This window comes from Malus sylvestris, chromosome 10, assembly GCF_916048215.2.
Source record: "Malus sylvestris chromosome 10, drMalSylv7.2, whole genome shotgun sequence".
NCBI classification, from domain to species: domain Eukaryota; kingdom Viridiplantae; phylum Streptophyta; class Magnoliopsida; order Rosales; family Rosaceae; genus Malus; species Malus sylvestris.
This window is the reverse complement of record NC_062269.1, coordinates 13015791-13035161: the sequence shown is the minus strand read 5'-3', so window position 1 is coordinate 13035161 and position 19371 is coordinate 13015791. Positions and strand designations below refer to the sequence as shown.

General features: G+C 39.8%; 3 protein-coding genes across 4 annotated transcripts; 2 read left to right on the top strand and 1 right to left on the bottom strand.

The window, feature by feature from the left end:
• The first annotated feature begins 2920 nt into the window (after positions 1-2920).
• LOC126584651 (protein ALP1-like) lies at positions 2921-4753 on the top strand. Its single transcript, XM_050248988.1, has one exon. It carries the CDS (start codon positions 3010-3012, stop codon positions 4357-4359), a length of 1350 nt encoding a protein of 449 aa, XP_050104945.1. The 5' UTR covers positions 2921-3009; the 3' UTR covers positions 4360-4753.
• A 263-nt stretch (positions 4754-5016) lies between these two features.
• LOC126584648 (pentatricopeptide repeat-containing protein At5g39710) lies at positions 5017-8448 on the bottom strand. Its single transcript, XM_050248985.1, has 2 exons — positions 5769-8448; positions 5017-5311 (listed from the first exon to the last, which is right to left on the bottom strand). The coding sequence occupies exon 1, from the start codon at positions 8342-8344 to the stop codon at positions 6089-6091; it is 2256 nt and encodes a 751-aa protein (XP_050104942.1). The 5' UTR covers positions 8345-8448; the 3' UTR covers positions 5017-5311; positions 5769-6088.
• A 3569-nt stretch (positions 8449-12017) lies between these two features.
• LOC126584658 (uncharacterized) lies at positions 12018-14007 on the top strand. Of its 2 annotated transcripts, none has more exons than XM_050248993.1 (4): positions 12018-12176; positions 12336-12451; positions 13292-13440; positions 13663-14007. In XM_050248993.1, exons 2-4 carry the CDS (start codon positions 12352-12354, stop codon positions 13738-13740), a joined length of 327 nt encoding a protein of 108 aa, XP_050104950.1. In that variant the 5' UTR covers positions 12018-12176; positions 12336-12351; the 3' UTR covers positions 13741-14007. The 2 variants fall into 2 exon arrangements, with proteins under 2 accessions (XP_050104950.1, XP_050104951.1); XM_050248994.1 differs by having other exon boundaries at positions 12024-12176; positions 12349-12451.
• Positions 14008-19371: the final 5364 nt, after the last annotated feature.

Sequence of the window (19371 nt, the reverse complement as noted above, 5' to 3'; positions counted from 1 at the left end):
GTGAAATAAATCAGCAGAGCGTTTGGTAAACTTTTTTGTAAAAGTGCTTTTGGAAAAAAAAGCAGTCTGATAGTGGGTCTTTTCATTAAAGGGGCACTGTAGCCCCGTGTGCTTTGAAAAAAAAGCCAGTTTTCCAAAGCTGCAAATAGCAGCTTCAGCTTTTTCCTTTGATTTCAGCTTATTCTCACAACAGCTTCCAAAATAAGCCCCCTTTTTTTCAGTTTACCAAACACCTAAATTTCATAGGTGCTTTTTTTCATAGGTGCTTTTTTTTAAGCACCTCACTCCCAAACTAGGTCTTATACTTGTCATGAGATTATTTTGGCAATAGTACCCTCTGTGAAAAAAGACAACTCAAACATTGCAAAGGTCACAAGGCCTTTCCCTTCTGAGGTGAAAAATTAAGGTGGACTTGATATAATTAATTAACTAGTTATTATGTAATTACAAGTATATATGAAAAAGCTAACTAATTACAAAGGTTTGAGATCACATGTCTATAATTACATAATACTATATCACTTTTAAATTACTCGTACATAGAGCACTCTAAAGCATTTCCATCGTCCACCCTATCATTATTCTCATGAATTTCTTTCAATTATGTACTGCTCCAGAATTGGCTCCACTGTAGTCTTTATCAGCTCGGACATTGCCTACACCACCAATTAGAAACCCATCTCAAAAAATCATCAAAATTTAACAAAGTCATAAAATGTGGATAAAAAATAAACACAAAACTCATATGACTTTTTACCTCATTGATATAAAGCCACACTTTTCGAGGTGAAAAGCCATCCCAACTAAAAGTTCAAAGAGAATTCATGAGTCCTGGGAGATTGCTACTTTCTTTCCAACCTGCATTGCTCCATTCAGAACCGATTCGGGCACATCTTGCCCCTCCTTGGTCTTTTCGATCTCCAACTCTATCTCTCTGGAAGTAGCAGAGGACGATGGCGATCTCAACAATGGGTTGGTGTTGCGGCAACATGCCCTTGCCCATGACCTTAAAGAAGTCGTACGGAGTCCCATCAATGAGCAGCGCGTTGTCCTTAGCCTCTTGGGGGAGAAGCGACCAGAGCTTGTCAACGTTGACGATGGGGCAGTAAAACTTGTAGCGGAGCTTGTGAAAATATGTCATACCGACTTTATTGAAACACCCTAGATCCGGTGGTGGTGCATGCCTTCAGCGTTCGTGACCTCCAAAATGTTTGCGGTGCTTGCCTATACTGTGACCGGCGCCGACGCCTCTCTTCTTGCAGTTCTTCTCGAATTGGATCATCTTTTATCTCTCTCTTTTTTTATTATGCACCTCCTCTACTCACTCACCTAGCTAGGGTTTATGCGCATCCACCTTTTCAAATATAAGGGTATTTTTATAACTTACACAAAAAAAAAAATACACTAATGATGTCATTTTACATATGTATTAATTTTTGTCTCTCTTTGAAATGTTTAAAAAGTGTTGTCTCAATATATAATTAAGTATTAAAAGTATACCCTATGTGTAATTCTTCTTTAAACATTAGGGTTTAGTTATGACTTTTAGGCTTGGATTAATTAAATTTCATTTGGGTTTATATATAAAATGGGCCAAGTGAATTAGATATTTAAAAAATAAATAAACAGTTTGGTCTAGATCTTACGATTATGCCAAGATAAGAACCGAAACTAGTATGAACGGTTCGGTCCAGTTCTTGAACCTAAGTTTACTTTTTTCCGTCAACACAGTTTTTTACAATTTATTTTGACGCAGTTTGATTCGGTTTCACAGTTTTACAGTTTTTATGTCCACCCCTAATCTTAACAACAACAAAATGTAAGCAAATAGTCATACTTTCCCTTAAAGAACTTATAACTTAAGCAGTTAAAAACATTCATACATGTAAATAAAATTCTAGCGTCTTATTCACACGTGCATTTACACCTTTTCCTCTTACGTTTTATAAAGTTTAGTTTATAACATAGTCACAAAATCGAACGAATTTCTGATCTTTCAATGATGATAAAAAATAAATTACTTTCATATACGTAGAGGCCAAATATTGTTCTAACCTATTGAAGCCGACCTTTTAACCTCTGCCTATAACCTTTCAGCCCAATTCATGCATATTTTTTTGAGTAAATTGTAGCAATGGTCCCTCAACTTTAATCAAATTGGAGCAATGGTCTCTCAACTAAAAATCCATTACTATTGGTCCATCAACTTATCAAAATGTGTAGCTATAGTCATTTTCATCAATTTCATCAAAATTTTGGTCAAAATAAGTTATGTTGGAATAACCATATATATAAGGGAGTTTTAACGAAAAGCTCCCGGTACTGTTCACTTTAACAAAAAACCACATTTTTACACAAAAAGTCAATCATGATACTATTCAATTTACCTTTTATTTTGTCATTATCATTAAAACTCAAAGTTTTCAAACCATTTTTATTAGTTTTCCTTTTATATAATTAGGGTCCCTCAATTTATCAAAATGTGTAATTATAGTTATTTTCGTCAACTACATCAAAATTTTTGTCAAAACGAGTTATGTTGGAAGAACCATTGCTACAATTGTGTTAAAATTAAGGGATAATTTATCCAGTTGAATTAAAGTTGAGGGACCAATGGTAATTAATTTTTAGTTGAGGGATCATATCTGTACGTTTTGATGAGTTGAGAGACCAATGATAATGAATTTTTAGTTAATGGACTATTGCTCAAATTGAGTTATAGTTAAAGGACCATAGCTATAATTTACTCTATTTTTTTAACTAAAGTTAGAAATTAAAATGGCAAATTTAGTTGAATTTAACTGATTAAGGTTATCGTTTCGTTTGTAAAAAAGTTATAATTGAAATGTTTTTTGGGTAACAAAATTAAAATGTTGTTCTAAAAAAAAAAAAAAAAAGTTTTAATTTCGCCTTCCAACTCCAAACTCGAGGAACTGTGCAGATATTTCTTCCAGTTCAGAGGGTTGTGAAAAACTCAACTGGAGCAGAAAACACTTCAGTCGAAAAAAAATGGATGAAACGTTTCTCCTGATGCTCTCAAACCTCCTCCATCTCCACAACTCAATCGACCCAACAACCTCCCTCCTCTCCACCACCCCCACAACCGCCGCCGCCGCATCTTCCTCCCCCACCACCTCCTCCTCCCCCACCCCCACCTCCCTCCTCGCCTCCTCCTCCGCCGCCCCTCTCCTCTTCTTCACCATCGCCTCCGTCCTCTCCTTCATCGCCACTTCCCGCACCAAACCCTCCTCCTCATCCCAAAACCCACCCCCCGCCTCCGCCGACACCGCCGCCGCATCCGCCTTTTCCGTCTCCGCCTTCCGAGCCCTCTCCACCGAACACATCTGGTCCCTAGAAGCCCCTCTCCGCGATGCCCAATGGCGGTCCCTCTACGGCCTCTCCTACCCTGTCTTCACCACCGTCGTCGAGAAGCTCAAACCCCACATCGCCCTCTCCAATCTCTCGCTCCCCTCTGACTACGCCGTCGCCATGGTCCTTTCCCGCCTCTCCCACGGCTTCTCCGCCCAAACCCTCGCCTCCCGCTACTCCCTCGATCCATACCTCGTCTCCAAGATTACCAACATGGTCACCCGCCTCCTCGCCACCAAGCTGTACCCTGAGTTTATCAAGATTCCCATCTCCCGCCGCAGGCTAATCGAAACCACCCAGGCTTTCGAGGAGCTTACGTCGCTCCCCAACATGTGTGGCGCCATTGACGGCAGCCCAATCAAGCTCCATAAGCACAATTTGCCCGGAAACTACAAATGCCGATATGGGTACCCTTCGGTTTTGCTCGAGGTCGTGGCGGATCACAAGAAAATCTTCTGGGATGTGTGTGTGAAAGCCCCTGGCGGCACAGACGACGCCACCCATTTCAGAGATAGTCTTTTGTACAATAAGCTGACTTCCGGCGATGTTTGGGAGAAGATAATCAATGTGAGGGGTCATCATGTGAGGCCTTACATTGTTGGGGACTGGTGCTACCCCTTGATGTCCTTTATGCTGACACCCTTTTCGCCGAATGGGATGGGGACTCCTGCTCAGAACCTGTTTGACGGAATGCTTATGAAGGGGAGGTCTGCTGTGGTTGAGGCAATTGGGCTGCTTAAAGGGAGGTGGAAGATTCTGCAGGACCTCAATGTGGGTATTAATCATGTGCCTCAGACCATTGTTGCGTGTTGCGTGTTGCATAACTTGTGCCAAATTGCGAGGGAGCCTGAACCGGAGCTCTGGAAGGACCCGGATGAGAGTGGGCTGCCGCCCAGGGTGCTTGAAAGCGAGAAGGATTCTTACTACTATGGGGAAAGCTTGAGGCAAGCATTGGCAGATGATTTGCATCAGAGGCTTTCGTCGAGATAAGACACGCATCCTTTCAGGGTAAAGGGGTGGCTTCGCAAACCTTTAATTTTTCTATGTAAGGATGTTCGTTTGAATGTTATCTTCGTTGTTCGTTTTAGGTTTTAGGCTGCGGTACTTGAATTAAGCTAAGTATGTGATGACTGAGATAGTTGTTGGGGGCCGACTGACTTGGTAGTGAAGTTAAAAGATTGGTGGAAAGAGTGGAAATCCACTAGGTGTACTGCATTTTATGTGTGTGTTTAGCAGTAGTCGTTGAAGGTGAAGGGGATCAGAGTAAAATGTCCGATTTCGACGGAAATCCTTGTAGCTAGTCTTTGGGAAGAATCTTGTGCGTCGTAACCTTGCAATGTTACTGTCGAAATTATCATATTGATGAGAGTAATTCTTTGGTGCATTTCAAGAGTAGCGGTTGTGAAGCCCCACGGAAAATTCGCTTATATTGAAGCAAAAAGTAGACTAATTTGCGTACAATTGAACTGATGTGCCTTAAATCGTAGTTAACCTTGAAAGTTGAAGGTCACAAGTGGCAAAGACCAATTTACCACCTGACACCTGATGTTCCGCCTTATCTTAAGGAAGTTGTTGTGTTTCCACTAACATAAATTCAAAAGCTGCCATTGCCAAGACAAAATGTTAAGAGAAGAATACAAGCAGGGAGAACTTAAGATAATCAGCATTAGCTCATAATTCATCACAAAATTGATCCGTCTTTCAATTTCTTTTCATCAAACAAACAAAATAGTTGCACGAGCAATTTTGCCATGAAAACATTAAAGTTTTAAGCCTTGGCGCATCGAGAAGAGCATAGCATCCATCAAATCAATCAAATGCAGCTTGAAATCCACATCCTTTGCCTCTCAAGCAGCGAAACATAATGCTCAGTTTCTTTAAAGCGACGAGACAACTTACTGCTTTCTTGTTTGCTTGTGCTTTTGTATGAAATTGAGTCCACCTACAATAGAAAGATTCAGTAGTAAGAAATTGATGCTAACCGCTGAAACTCTGTTAACCGAGACCGTAAAGTTCTATAATAAATCGTGAGTGCACGTAAACATGAGGAAGAAAGATGATAATGTCATAAATTGACCAAGAACAACACCACGCGTGGTAGATTCTTTGGTTATATAGTCTGTGCGTGCACTTGCAGCTGAACAGAAGCACACATTACAGAATGCATTGAGTGAAAGACAGACATGGATACCTAACCAAGAAGAAACTGCTACCAGACGTTGTGAGAGGATCTAGTGAGAGCCTCCCATAATTGATCCATGAGTACAGATTAAAAACAAAATGGCATTTCCAGAAAGCTTCAAAACTTCTGTTCGAATATGCTGTCCACCAGAAACAGCATTCGAAACCAAATGCAAACTACACATAAATCAATACTGTGTGTCACAAATGTTACTTACATTGAGCATATCTCTGAAAAGAAGCAAAATGTAGTGAATAGTGATAACTGAAGAATCTTCGTAAAAAGGTGGCTGAAGGCCTGGGTGAATAGGCCTCACTGGCAGAAGCCACCACAGGTTCCCTTAATGTTGTGTCCGACAATACTCTAACAAAGGTGATAGAATTCAATTCCGTTCTCAATCACTGACCAATATATAAGCTCGAAAGTTCACTTCAGCATGCACCTTCCTCATTCACTTGGTCAGTCAAAAAGATTGCAATCAGCTTGAATGCTTGCCATCATTTTTGTTCTTTTCAGTAAGAGAATGTTTGCCATTATTTACCCCCCTGCACAAGCTGCTACTCCACTATTTGGAAGGAGGCCATCTTTGGCCATTTCGCTAAGTACATTAAATACCGCATCCATATTTCCTTCTTTATGGTTGACTTCAACGAGTAGTTTTGCAAGCTCAGCGTCATTAACCTGAGAGCTTCTAAGCATGTTCCCTATGACTTGATTCAATTCCTTGTTCATTCCCTCGGTGAAAAGTTCTTTAATCAACGCAATAACAGTCACAGTGTGAGGAATGAAACCGAAATGCAACATCTCCTTGTATAGATTATATGCCTTCTGAACACTTCCACCCCTACAATGACCATGTATAATAACATCATAAACTGCCTCATTAGGCTTGTATTTCCTCTTAATCATCGTCTCAAAAACTTGGTCTGCTTCTTTCATCAAACCCTTCATACAGAATCCCTTTACAAGGGCCACCACGCTCTTAAATTCACTATTAGTGCAGTTCTCTATTAGTGTATTATATGTGACATCATCGGGAACAGACTCCTCGTAAAACAACTTGAGCAGAAGCCTCTTTGCTTCCCTTGTCCGAGCTTGTTTGTTAAGTCCGTTAATAAGCACACTGTATGTAACAACATCAGGTAAGAAACCTTTTCGTATCATTTCATTATTCAACTCTAGGGCCTTGATTAAGTCCCCTTCCACACAGTAAGCATTGATCAAGGTTGTGTACGTAAATTCATCAGGACGCATACCCATGCTTAACATTTCTTGGAACAGATCACAAGCTTCAACTAGTCTTCTTTGCAGACAGACACCTTGAATGAGTGATGAATAGGTAACTGCATCAGGTGATACACCCTTCTCCACCATCTCCTGCTTCATTCGAAATGCGCTCTCCAATTCCTGATGCCAACAATACCCAGTTATAATAGTACTATAACTTACTACATCGGGGAACAAACCTTTGCCTATCATGTCTTGTATAACTCCAATGGCCTCCTCCATCCTCCCTAATAAGCAGTATCCATTGATAAGGGCATTGTAAGTTACAATCGAAGGTGAAAATCCACTCCCAATCATTTCATTCAGAACACCATAAGCTTCATTTAAGAACCCCTGTTGAGAGAAGCCATCGATCAATGTAGTATACGTCCTCTCATTTGGACGAAGTCCTCTAACACGCATCTGATCAAAAAACTCCATTGCTCGTTTCAAATTCTTAGCCTTACACATGGCATTAATCAATGCTGTATATGTGACAACATTTGGAGACAAGCCATTCCTCTGCATATCCTCTTGCAAAACAAATGCTTGATGAAAATTGCCTGCCTTGCAATATCCACTAATGAGTGTATTACCAGTCACCTCATCAGGAACAAAACCTTTTCTTTTCATGTCATCAAGGACCTGAATTGTCTCGTTCATCCTGCCTTCTCGACACAAGCCATTGATTACCACATTATAAGAAATCAAATTTGGCTCCAAACCCTTCAACGCCATGGATCTGAACAGTTCAAACGCCTCATCAATCCTCTTCAACTTGCAATAGGCATCAATCAATGTATTATAAGTAACCACATTCGGCAAACAGCCATTTCTTTCCATTTCACCGAAAAAATACAACCCCATTTCCAAATTCCCCGCCCCGCTGCAACCCCTAATCAAAATATTGTAAGTATACACATTCGGAGAGACCCCATTCCTACTCATCTCACTCAACACCTCCTCTGCAAATTTAACCGACCCTTTTGACCTAATAATTGCATCTAAAATTGCATTATACGACAGCACACCAGGCATAAATCCATGAACTTTAGCTAAACTAAGAATGTTCATTGCTTTATCAATGAAATTCAAGTGAGAGTAAGACTTCACCACCAAGTCAAAGACCGCCGAGCTCGAATTGCAGCTATGAAAGGAGTCAGCGAGGCACTGAAAGACCAAACTGCCCCCATCATCGACGGTGTTGAGGGCAACGTCCTCCGCGAGGGATTGAGCGGACTTGTAGAGCTTGAAGCGGGTGAGGATGTGGAGCGCCAGGCACTTGCATGGGAAGTTGAGGAATTGGCGGTTTCGAGCCCAGTTGAGGAAATTTAGGGTTAGGGTTTGGTCGAATTGGGACTTGAGGAGGACACAGGAGGCTGCCTCTGGGGTAAAATGGGAAGATAGAGAAGTGAGGTGTTGAGGGTGGCGTTTGAGGTAGGTTATTGCCTTGTCGGCGAGGGCGGCGTCGGAGGGGGACCAGTGAAATGAAGGTAGCTTGTGAATATGATGTTTCGGGAGGGGCATTTCGGCAATTGAAGAAGTTGGGGTCTATCAGAAAGTTCAGAACAAAAGTGTACAGTTGCAGAGTTGGTTCTGGTGGCCTCGCGAGGAAGAACAGGGGAAAAGTTTAGATGTTTAAAGAGAACGACACCGTTCTTGGTAAAAGAATTTTTTTTTTTTTTGGAACAAACGATATTATTTACATTAAAGCGGAAGGGGTAGGCTTAGGCTCACAATGGACTAGCAATAACGTGGTTTGAACCCGCCTTCGGCGAGAATAGGAATACCACTAAACCGTAATACTAAGTGATCGATTTTTGTTTTTTTGTTTTTTTGTTTTTTTGTTTTTTTTAACAAACGATATTATCTATCCTAAAGGGAATGGGGTGGACTTAGCTTCATAATGGGTTTGCAATAATGTGGTGGTTCAAATTCGCCTTTGGTAAGAATCGAACCTAAGAACTCTCACTTACAAGTGAAGAAAAATACCACAATAGTACTAAAAACTATAAAACTGATTTCTTGAGTTTTCAAAAATTAACCTTCAATTTTGAGTTTTAGTTTAAATTTGATAACCTCACCTTCTTCAATTCTTGAAATGCCCCTTCTAAAATCTCAGGTTCACAATATGTGACACACCTCGACCTAGATCGAGGCATGCTGACCGTCACGTAAGGGTGACGTAGCCATGTGCACAGTGCAGAAGCAAAATTAATATAAGGAATGCGAATAAACCAAAACCAAACCAATAAGAGCACTAGATAAGATAAGGTGCAAGTGCGATATTAAGTGTGATTGCACAACCAGAGCATAAGTAGCCTAAGTGTAGTCTAGCAGGATGAATACTAATTATACAACATCCAAAGGTGATCCTACATTGGTGATAATCTATCAGAACCTCCATCAAATCCTCGTAAGCCACCAACAAGCACTCTTACCTAAAACCTGGAGGGGTGCAAAACAGAAAGTGTGAGTGGGCAAAAACAAAGCTTTCCAAAACCATTTCAACATTAAAGATAGTAACTCTTCGCCGTAAAACCTGTATAATTTCCCAGAAAATATAATATATACATATCTCAAAACCATGCTCAAAATAGTAATATTCAAAAATATGCCATGTCAAATATATCAGAATAACTGAATAAGTAACTCAGGTGAATTAACTCATGAGAAATAACATATCAGCCGTATCCACCTAAAGTGGCCTGTACGACTGAATCTATAGCTCAACAAGTATGCTTGCACACGAGTCAGAACCACCTAAAGTGGTATGTACAACAGGATTGGGTGTGAATAAATACGCTTTAGTGCTAGGATCACGTGAAGACGGTGCGAATAATCGTGGGTCACCTACGAGTCGGAACCACCTATAGTGGTCTGTACGACAGGACTGCACCTAACTTGGATCCAAGGTGAGTGTATGGTGCGGGAGGTGAACATCACGTGAAGGACTATGCCCTAACCATGGGCGGGAGCACTAACACCGGGTTGCAGGTTTATGAGTTCTCAACACATCTCACATAATCATCAATTCACAATAACAATCTACAACTCACCTGGTACTTACCTGAGCGTCCACAACATCAAATCACATTTATGCATACTATACTAATTCATAGTCTAAACATAAATCAATAGGCATGGCATTTCAAAATATAATTTCATTTAAACACATTTTCTGGGAAAAATACCAAGTATATAAGTATATACTGAAAACCAAAAGCCCACTCACTGATATGTGGAAGGGTCGTAGCCCCTGAGTCTCGCTTGATTACGCTCATCCTCTGGATAGGTCTCACCTATATGCGAAACAACTATATAAACGTTATTTTAAAGCACATAACCAAAACTAGGTAATAACTTATCATACATTGCTCAATTAGGGTGTTTGAATATACCAACGTGATTTACTCAACCCCACGAACAACCCTATATTTTTATAAAAATTTTCTCGGTCCCCACGCGCCCTCATGCGTTGGCAATGGCATGGCCAGATGTGCCCCCACACGCAGGCCAGTGCCGTCAGCTAGCCTGATGCTGTCAGGAATATTCCATGGAATATTCTGTTAAATATTAATAGAAGCTTACGACGTTACTTTATGCCGTCAGGAATATTCCGTTAACTATGATAGAATATTCTTCGTCTTCTCCAGTGATCCTCGCCGGAGCTGCCCCCGGCCGCCGTTTGTGTCACCGGAAACTGGAAAAACTTTAAAGCTTCATTTCTTCTTCATTTCTCATCCAAAATTCATGAATTTTATACCAAAATGAAGCTTAGGATGAGAAGAACACATTTTTACCACTTTAAGGTCCTAAAACCAATGGAATCTTGTTGGAAAAATATGAGGAAACCGGCCAAACCCTGCAACTATATAAACCCAAACGTTCTAACGTTAAAATTACTCCAAAATGGTTCCCAGGTACTAGAGAAGTTAGAAAAATACCTTTTCAAGTCCCTAAACTGGTTAAAACCTTCGCGATCACTTCGGAGCTACATGGCACTTTGCAGGGGCTCGCGAGTTTCTAGGGTTTTCGAGGTCCAACCTCCAAACTAAGGGTATGGCTATACTCTTAAGCTTGCAAGGAACACGAAAACAACATCCACAACCTCGATCCGTGCATAAAAGAGTTGGATGAAAGCTTGACCGTACGGTTGTACGGAAATGGAAGAAAACTCAAGAGGGAAGGAGAGAGAGAGGGGGTGAACGGGTGTGCGTGTGTGTGTGGTCCAGCTTTGGGCTACCAAACAACAACAAAAACAATTAACTTTAAGTTCCAAAAACTTAGGAATAAACTAGATTGGTCCAAAACCTAAGCTTAAACCACACCACCACACAATATAACTCAACGTCCAAGGGTATTCTAGTATGGTCAGGGCCCAAAGTGGACAATATCGTGCTATGGTGGAGTCGAGCCCGAGATGTGGTGAGGGCTCGGGTCGGGATGTGATAATTTGGTATCAGAGCCACTTTGCCGTTTGGTGCAAGTGTGCCGACGAGGACATCGGGCCCTTAAGGGGGGTGGATTGTAACATCCCACATCGCCAGGGGTAAGGATCCTGTAAGCCTTATATGTATATTCCCATCTCTTCCTAGCACGAGGCCTTTTGGGAGCTCACTGCTTCAGGTTCCATTGGAACTCCGAAATTAAGCGAGTTCGCGCGAGAGCAATCCCATGATGGGTGACCCACTAGGAAGTTTTCGTGTGAGTTCCCAGAAACAGAACCGTGAGGGCGTGGTCGGGCCTCAAAGAGAACAATATCGTGCTATGGTGGAGTCGAGCTTGGGATGTGATGGGGGCTCGGACCAGGATGTGACAATATGCTTTCACTTCATGGGTTAATGGTATCATTCCAAGCTGTTCTCGTGGACAAAGCAAGAAAGTAGTTAGTAGGTCAAATAGTTAGTTGTTAGGAGTTTAGATATTTTTCGGAAGGATCAGATCATAATCAATGTTTCCAATTTTTGTTCTAAAATTTTGGAATTGGAGTAATCTTTAAAATTTATGAACATAATTAAGATATTCATATATTTTATAAGTTTTTTTAATATTCTCACACTGGAAGAGTACATAAATATAATTGCTTTCTATTACTACGATAAAATGTCATCTACAGATAAATGCTCATCTGAAAATTAAAAATAGTTACCGTCTAAATTTTGAATTTTTGTAAACTAAAATTTAAAAAATAAAAACTGAAAACTGAGATCGGGGTCGTAAATTAGTCATTTTACCTTGAGGCCCATTAACCCCCAACCTGCTTTCACGCTCGTGTTACTGTAAGTCCGTAAGTCGTCGTCTCCAGCTCGCTCTCAGTCTCAACCGACTTCTTTGGCTCCCCTCCGTCGGGTATCAGGTAATTCGCTTAAATTTTCTTGCCTCTTGTTCTCGGGAAAATTGGGTTCGAGTCAATTCACTCTTTCCAATTGCTCCGTCTGCAAAGTTTTAGGTTTGATAGCCTTGATTTACATACAAATTTGTATACAAACACGAATTGACCTATTGATTTGAACAGTAATATTTGACAGAAGATGGCATGGAGGCAAATGTTATTCCCCACCAGATCAATGTTGGTACCATTTTCCACAGGCGGGTTCGCCAGATTCTCCACCAAATCAAACCCTTATCTAGGTAAGCCGGAAACATTTTTTTAGTGGGGGCAACTTCCAATGACAAAATTAAATTAACAATTCGATACATTGCTATCAACTTATTGTCCAACAACGTATTTTTGGTAACTGGTGTTTAGAATGGTGAAATTGCAAACCCCATTAGCTAACGGATAAAGTTACTTGGCTAGGAAGGGCGAGAGGGTAGGAAAAGCACAGAATGTCAAAACTTTAGGCACAAGCCCTTAGGGCCTGTTTGGTGGACTGGATGGGATTAGGTAGCTACGTGGGATGGGACAAAGTATGGAATCTGAAAACAGTGAAGAAGTAGAAAGAAATGGGAAATTAATTTAGGGTTTTTGTAATGCTCTTTATTTAGGTTTTGATAGATAGAAATGAAAAATTTTCTTGGTCAATGAAGAAGGAATGGTTAATGAGGTTGCTTATGATTGCGTTGCCTCACTCGTTTGGGTTTTGAGAAAGTTGGGGGATCTAAACAATGGTTAGTCAAATATTGGGTTTTGTTCTTCAGTGTTTCTTGTATGTAGCTATCTATTTACTGAGGAACTTTTATCTACTACTGGAAATCGAACTGGGGTTCATCTCTGTACTTTTTCTTTGCGATTATTATTACTGTTATGTTTTTTTTTTTTTTTTTTTACATTTTTGCTCTTCTCTGATGCTATAAGATTAAGAATAATGAAGGGAATCAAAAGTGAATATTTTGTGTGCATAGATTAGCCTATAAGTAGCTGTGTAGGCTAAATTGGGCGGTCTCCATTTTCATGTTTCAGATTGTAAAGTGGATTTAGTTTAATGGGGAAACATCAAAATTGGGTTCTCGTGGTTGTTTTTCATGCAGTGAAAGTTGGGATACCAGAGTTTTTGAATGGGATTGGCAATGGAGTGGAATCTCATGTGGCCAAGCTTGATTCTGAGATTGGCGATTTCCAAAAGCTGCTTGTCACTCGTACTCTCAGACTGAAGAAACTTGGTGTCCCTTGCAAACATGTAAGCAATCTTGAGTCTACCACTTATTTTACGGTTAGAGACTCACCAGCTAGACATTGAAGTCTCTGTTTTTAGTTAGTTCTTGGAATTTTAGTATCAGTATTGTTTTTCATTGGTGGTTTGGATCCGAGGAATCCTTTAAGCATGCTGATGAATTTGGTGGTTGATTTCATTACTTCCCACCGTGATTTAAAAAATTGATAGCTGGTTTCTGTTTTGCAGAGGAAGCTGATCTTGAAATACACTCACAAGTATAGGCTGGGACTTTGGAGGCCTCGAGCTCAGCCCGTCAAAGTCTAGTTAATCTGGGGGTAGCAAGTCCTTTACAAAGATTTTGTCTGCTGCAAAATGTGACTGTCAGACGCTTGATGCATTGAGCTTTGAAAGAAGAGTTTTGCTTGCTTTTTGTTCTAGCTGTTCGTCACCTTTATTTAAATTTCATTACGAAGTTTAGTGGTTTAGTGTCTGATGTACTGGATAACTGGATGTTCAGTTGCATATGTAAGAGATGTGATCGAACATTTATGGGTACATGTATCGTCAATCCAGTACCTGCATTACTTTGAAGACTTAGCTTGGTTTTCAGTTACTGAGGAGCTAAAGATTATGTAATCCACCATTTAGACAGCTTTACACTATCGGCACTAAGTTACCAACGCAGCATTCGAAGTGGTAACCAAAGCTTGCAGTTAGTAATACGGAAAATCTCTCTATAGTGGTTGGGGTGTAATGCCCCGGTCCCGAAATATTTATTTTACTTCGAGAAATAAGAATATTAGTGATAGGCTCAAAATAAAAATCTTATTTAGTTTATTATCCTTAGCCAACAACTCCAATTCAAATCCTTCATCCCACAAGCAATTTATAAGCATTATTCATTTTTTCCAAAACATCCAAATTAAATTCCAATTTAGTACCATTTCTTTGTAGGGACCAATTTCCATTATGTAACCTTTATTCTTGAATTAATTTAACTTCACATATTTTATGGCTGCATCTAACGTCTTGTTAGATTGCCTACGTACCCTCAACAGGGATCAAGCCTTTCGTAGTTCAAAAGTTCAAAGTTTCGAACCAAATACAAACTATTCATTTAATCCCACATACACCACTTAAACCATAACAATTAGATAAAAAACAACCTGCTTAAAATAACGAAATTCATATAACAACGCAAATGTTAGCTCCCTGGCCGTGCGCCGCCGTCCCCGCCGCCCGACTCGCCGGAAAATTCAACTATTCCTAAAAATTCTAAAAAATTATAGAAATGAAGATTTCAATGAGTAGAGAAACTTTCATACCTGTAACCAAGGCCAATTTTTCCTGGAAAGGCTCCAATTTCATCAAAACCCGTTGGAACCCTAGAATTTGGGTGTCCTGAATTCGACTCCATAGCAACTCCGATGCCCCAACCAATGAATGGGCTTTGTTTCTTGGTTCATGGAGAGTCTAGTGGTGGTTTAAATTTAACCAAAATGTTTCATATTTTGATGGATTTCGAGCGAAGAAGGTCGCGGCACCCGTGAGGTGTTTTCCCCAATTCTAAGACCAATTACATTCCAATTTGTGTTGGAATAGGTAAAAGAGATGATTAGAGATAATTTTCAGGTGGTGGGGGACATTAATTTCTTCGGAATTTGGCCGGAAGAGGATGAATCTCACCGGTTATGCCTCACGGGTCAAAAGACCCGTTTTCCCCCCTCCTATTTTCTTCTCTCCTTTCCCTTCTTTCTCTCTTCTCTCATTGGTCACATCTCATCCTCCCCCTTTCTGATTGGCTCCTCTCTCCCTCCTTTCTCTCCTTTATCTTCCATCTCCACCGCCTAACTTTTCTTACTTTTGATCTGGGCCACACACGTGGCCTTCCAGATTTGGCTCCAAAAATCTAGAGTATTCTAGTAATGGTAAATTTACAATTTTATCCCCGACTTTAAACATTAATAACTTCTTCGTTCTAACTCCGTTTCACAAACGGTTTGCGCCTACGCGTTCGTGAGGTCGAGCTCTATTTAATATAAATTTTGACCTCAAAAGATCTACGTATTTTAATTAATTAAGGTCCAAACTTTAAACCTCGTCACTAGTTTAATTTAAAACTAAACTTACACAAACTATTATAAATTCTTGAAAAATCATATAAAAGCTCAATAATATTCACGTTTTAAAATTTTCAGGGTATTACATGGGGGGGGGTGGTGGTTTGGGTGGTCAAAGGCTTTGATGGGCATGTGTTGTAAAGAGACAAGTTAAAATCCTTATGTCCCTCGCTACTGAGTTATTGAGGATTAGGCCCAAACCATCCTGAAGGAAAAGCAAGTCCTGGGGACTGCTTTGTTGATCTTCTAGCAGCTGCTGGGTGCTTAGCGGCTATGGAAGCTTTTCCCACAGCCATGGAAGCTCTTTTGATGACTGTGAATGCTTCCCTAGGTGCTGATGGAGTGTTTCTCTCGGTGTTGGTAGAGTGCTTTCCCTAGACGCTAATGGAGTGCTTTCCCTAGGCGTTGATGTGGTGCTTTTCCTAGGTGCTGATGTGGTGTTTCCCTAGGCGCTGATGGAGTGTTCCCTAGGCCCTGATGGAGTGCTTTCACCCGCTGGTTCTGGTGGCTTTAGGGAGTATTTGTTAAACTGACAAACATTGGGAGTTAAAACAAATAGGCTAGGCATGAGAGCTTGAGGTGTGGGAGCTAAAGACCCACAAGTTTAGAAAATGAGATGGTGTGATTCGTTTTGGCGCATTTAGGTTGTGATTTAGGAGAATGATTCGTAAAAGATCTTGTAGTGGTTGAGTTTCTAGTCACGGTGGCTGATTGCGGCTTCTAAGGTAGAAGATGAAGGGTGAAAGACGAAAGCTTAAAGTTGGCGTCTATGGCTTATTGGAAGGCTTGCAGTAGTCAAGAATGAGTTTCTGCAGCAGGAAGAAGAGTTTCTTTCAGTAGGTGAATCTTTTCTTCCCTAGGCATGAGGTTGAAGGGATTTGTTGGAATATGTTTGGTATCTAGATTTGGTATTTTTTGTTATAGATGAAGGGAAACATTGGAGGGAGGAGAATGAAAAACTTAGGGCTAGGTTTGTGGCTGATGTAGGAAGCTTGCAGCATGCAAGAGAGATTTCCAGAAGCTGGGAGAAGATGCGTTTTCCCCTTTGCTTACAGCTAAGCATGGTGTGTCTCTCCTACTTGTAATAGAACTAGTCCTCCCTCTCTCTAATATGGGCTTCCAATTTATAATAGGTGATGGTTATCCCTAAATTTTGTTGAATAAAGTGATGTGCCGAAAATAACTTGTCCCTGAGTAAAACAAAGAACCAAAGTTGCCTTATGCCCAGCGAACAAAATGGGGCAGTAGAAATAGCTTATTTCCAACAGATAAAAGGATGTAAAGGTCAAAGATGCTAAGTACATTTTTGGTAGGAAATCCTTAAGAATCTTTCTCTAATGGTGAAAGCTAAGGGTTCATTTGTGCTTACTTTTCCATTGAGCTAAAAAGGTGAAACAGTCTAGTGCAGGGATTGGTTCACGGGAAGACAGGTTTTGGTGCAGGGAAAGGGTGGAATACTTTGGTAAGGGAAAATGTGACATACTTTGGTCACTAAAATGGTGAAATACTCTAGGAAGATAAGTTACTGTGGAGTTGGACTAATGACGGTGCACAACTGAAACAATGTGCAGGGAAATATCTCATTTGCTTACCTAGCATGGGATCACTCTAAATTGTGCTTGGACTTTGATACTGCCAAGTAGGCCAAAGTCTCCAATATTGAAGAGTTTTCCATGTGCCTTGTGGACCTCCGTACCCTTCCACACCTCAACCCTCAAGCAAGCCCTATTAAACCACAGGTGTTAGGTCCATATAAGCTTCGTAAGTGTTGGGTTTGAAAGAATGTGCTTGGCGTGACATGATAATTAAATAAAACCTTGCTTAGCATATAATATAAATAGGATTTAGCACGAAATTACACGTACCGTATAGGACGTTTGGGCCTTCAATCCTATTGAGCCTTGCATGACATTTTTGGGCTCCTACAGGAATAAACTTCACATTGTAATAAGTTATAATTTTTTAGGTCTCGTCTTAAGGAAACTTGCCTCCACATAGTAATAATTGTCAAGAAGCTTAAAAATATGCAATGTCACCAATGAAGTTTAAGATGAATAAAATATCTCTCTAAAGTTGTTTAGAACAATAATTTGTTTTTTTAGAGTTTGATGTCACATCTTTGAGCTTGTGGCATGTAATACTCATCAACGTGGTTACATTCTTGTTGAAGCCAAAATGTTTCTACCTTCTCAAGATGTTTACAACTTTTGAGCAAGCATTAGGAAAACTAATGAAAAGGGCTTGAAAACTTTGAGTTTTAATGATAAGGACAAAATAAAGGGTAAAGTGAATAGTACCAGGATTGACTTTTAGTGTAAAAATGTGATTTTTTGTTAAAGTAAACAGTACCGGGAGCTTTTCGTTAAAGTTCCCTAAAACTTTTGGTGTGCTTTTATAGATTAGGTGTCTCTCTTTTTCTAATGTTACATCTTGACATGTTCTACTACTAATGTAGTTATATGTATCTGTCATTAAAGACAATTGAGTCATAAAATAATATTTTTGAACTATACCTCTATTAAGTAAGAACATCTTATAATAATAAGATTTGTTTGTCCCAACATCATGACTATATAGAGGGTTTATTGTATATTGCACATGTATACGTTTTTGTTAACTTTTATCTTTCCTTCAATCAAAAAGGGTTTATTTTATTTTATTTTATTTTATCACAAATAGTCCCTGAAATTTACCAAAGTCCTCATTCGGGTCTTTAGTGTTAAAATGAATCAATATTGTCATTACAATTGACAACCACACATCAATTTGGTCATTCCATTAAGATTCTTTCAAGTTTTCTGTTAATGTGCTTACTAGTACGCATGTAGGGGCTATAAGTCCAATAATATGCTGACACATGGATTACAAAAAAATTAATTAATTATTTAAAATTTTAAAATCTATAACAACAAAATAAAAAGGAACAAAAATTCTAATTTTCTCACTTTGCACCCTAAGCTTTTGAAATTGGATTGATTTACACCTTGTCTCTTTGAACGTCAAATCATCCATTAAATTGATAAGTGTTTTGTCAATGTGAAGCAAATATGGCTTACATGTTAACCATATAATAATCTCAAGCTTACTACATCGTCAGTTTAATAAATTATCATACAATCAATCAAACTGAAGCATAAAGATACAATTTCAATATCTTTGGGTGCAAATGAGATAATTGAAACTTCGTAGCCCATTTTGAAAATCACCCTAAACATGGAGGATATAAAAACTAGTTAACCCTCCTTTCAATTATTTTTAAACCTTTAAAACACTTTTAAAAAATTTATCTTTTGTATAATCCATGTGGCAACATATTATTGGACTTATAAACCCTACACTACACGTATGCTTAGCCAGCACATTGAGGGTGTGTTTGTTTGCCATTTTTAGCCCACACTGGACTGGACTAGACTAACATCTAGTCTAATTCTGTGTTTGTTAGCAGCAGGGATTAGCATTAGTGGGACTAGGAGGGACTCGCCTCCACTAAAGCCTTCACAAGAGGGTCTTATCGAGACTGTCCAGAAAGAGCCAAACTGCTAAGACCAGCTTCGTTCGCCCCTCTAATCCTTTGCGAGCTTTATTGATCTCGCCCTTTTTTCTTTCAAACCCATAGATCTCGTCCTTCACACATCAATAGCAGCATCAGTAGTAGATCGATGACTACGTCATCAAATCGATCTCACCTTTCTGTAGAGGTGACGCATAGGGTTGATAGGTTGTTTTAGAGGAATCGATCGACGGCGGCGACTCAGGCTTTTCTCTTTCTGTAGTCCAGCCTGTCTTCCTCTCACAGGTAACGACTCAAGGTACTCTCTTCCTCTTCTTTTCCTGA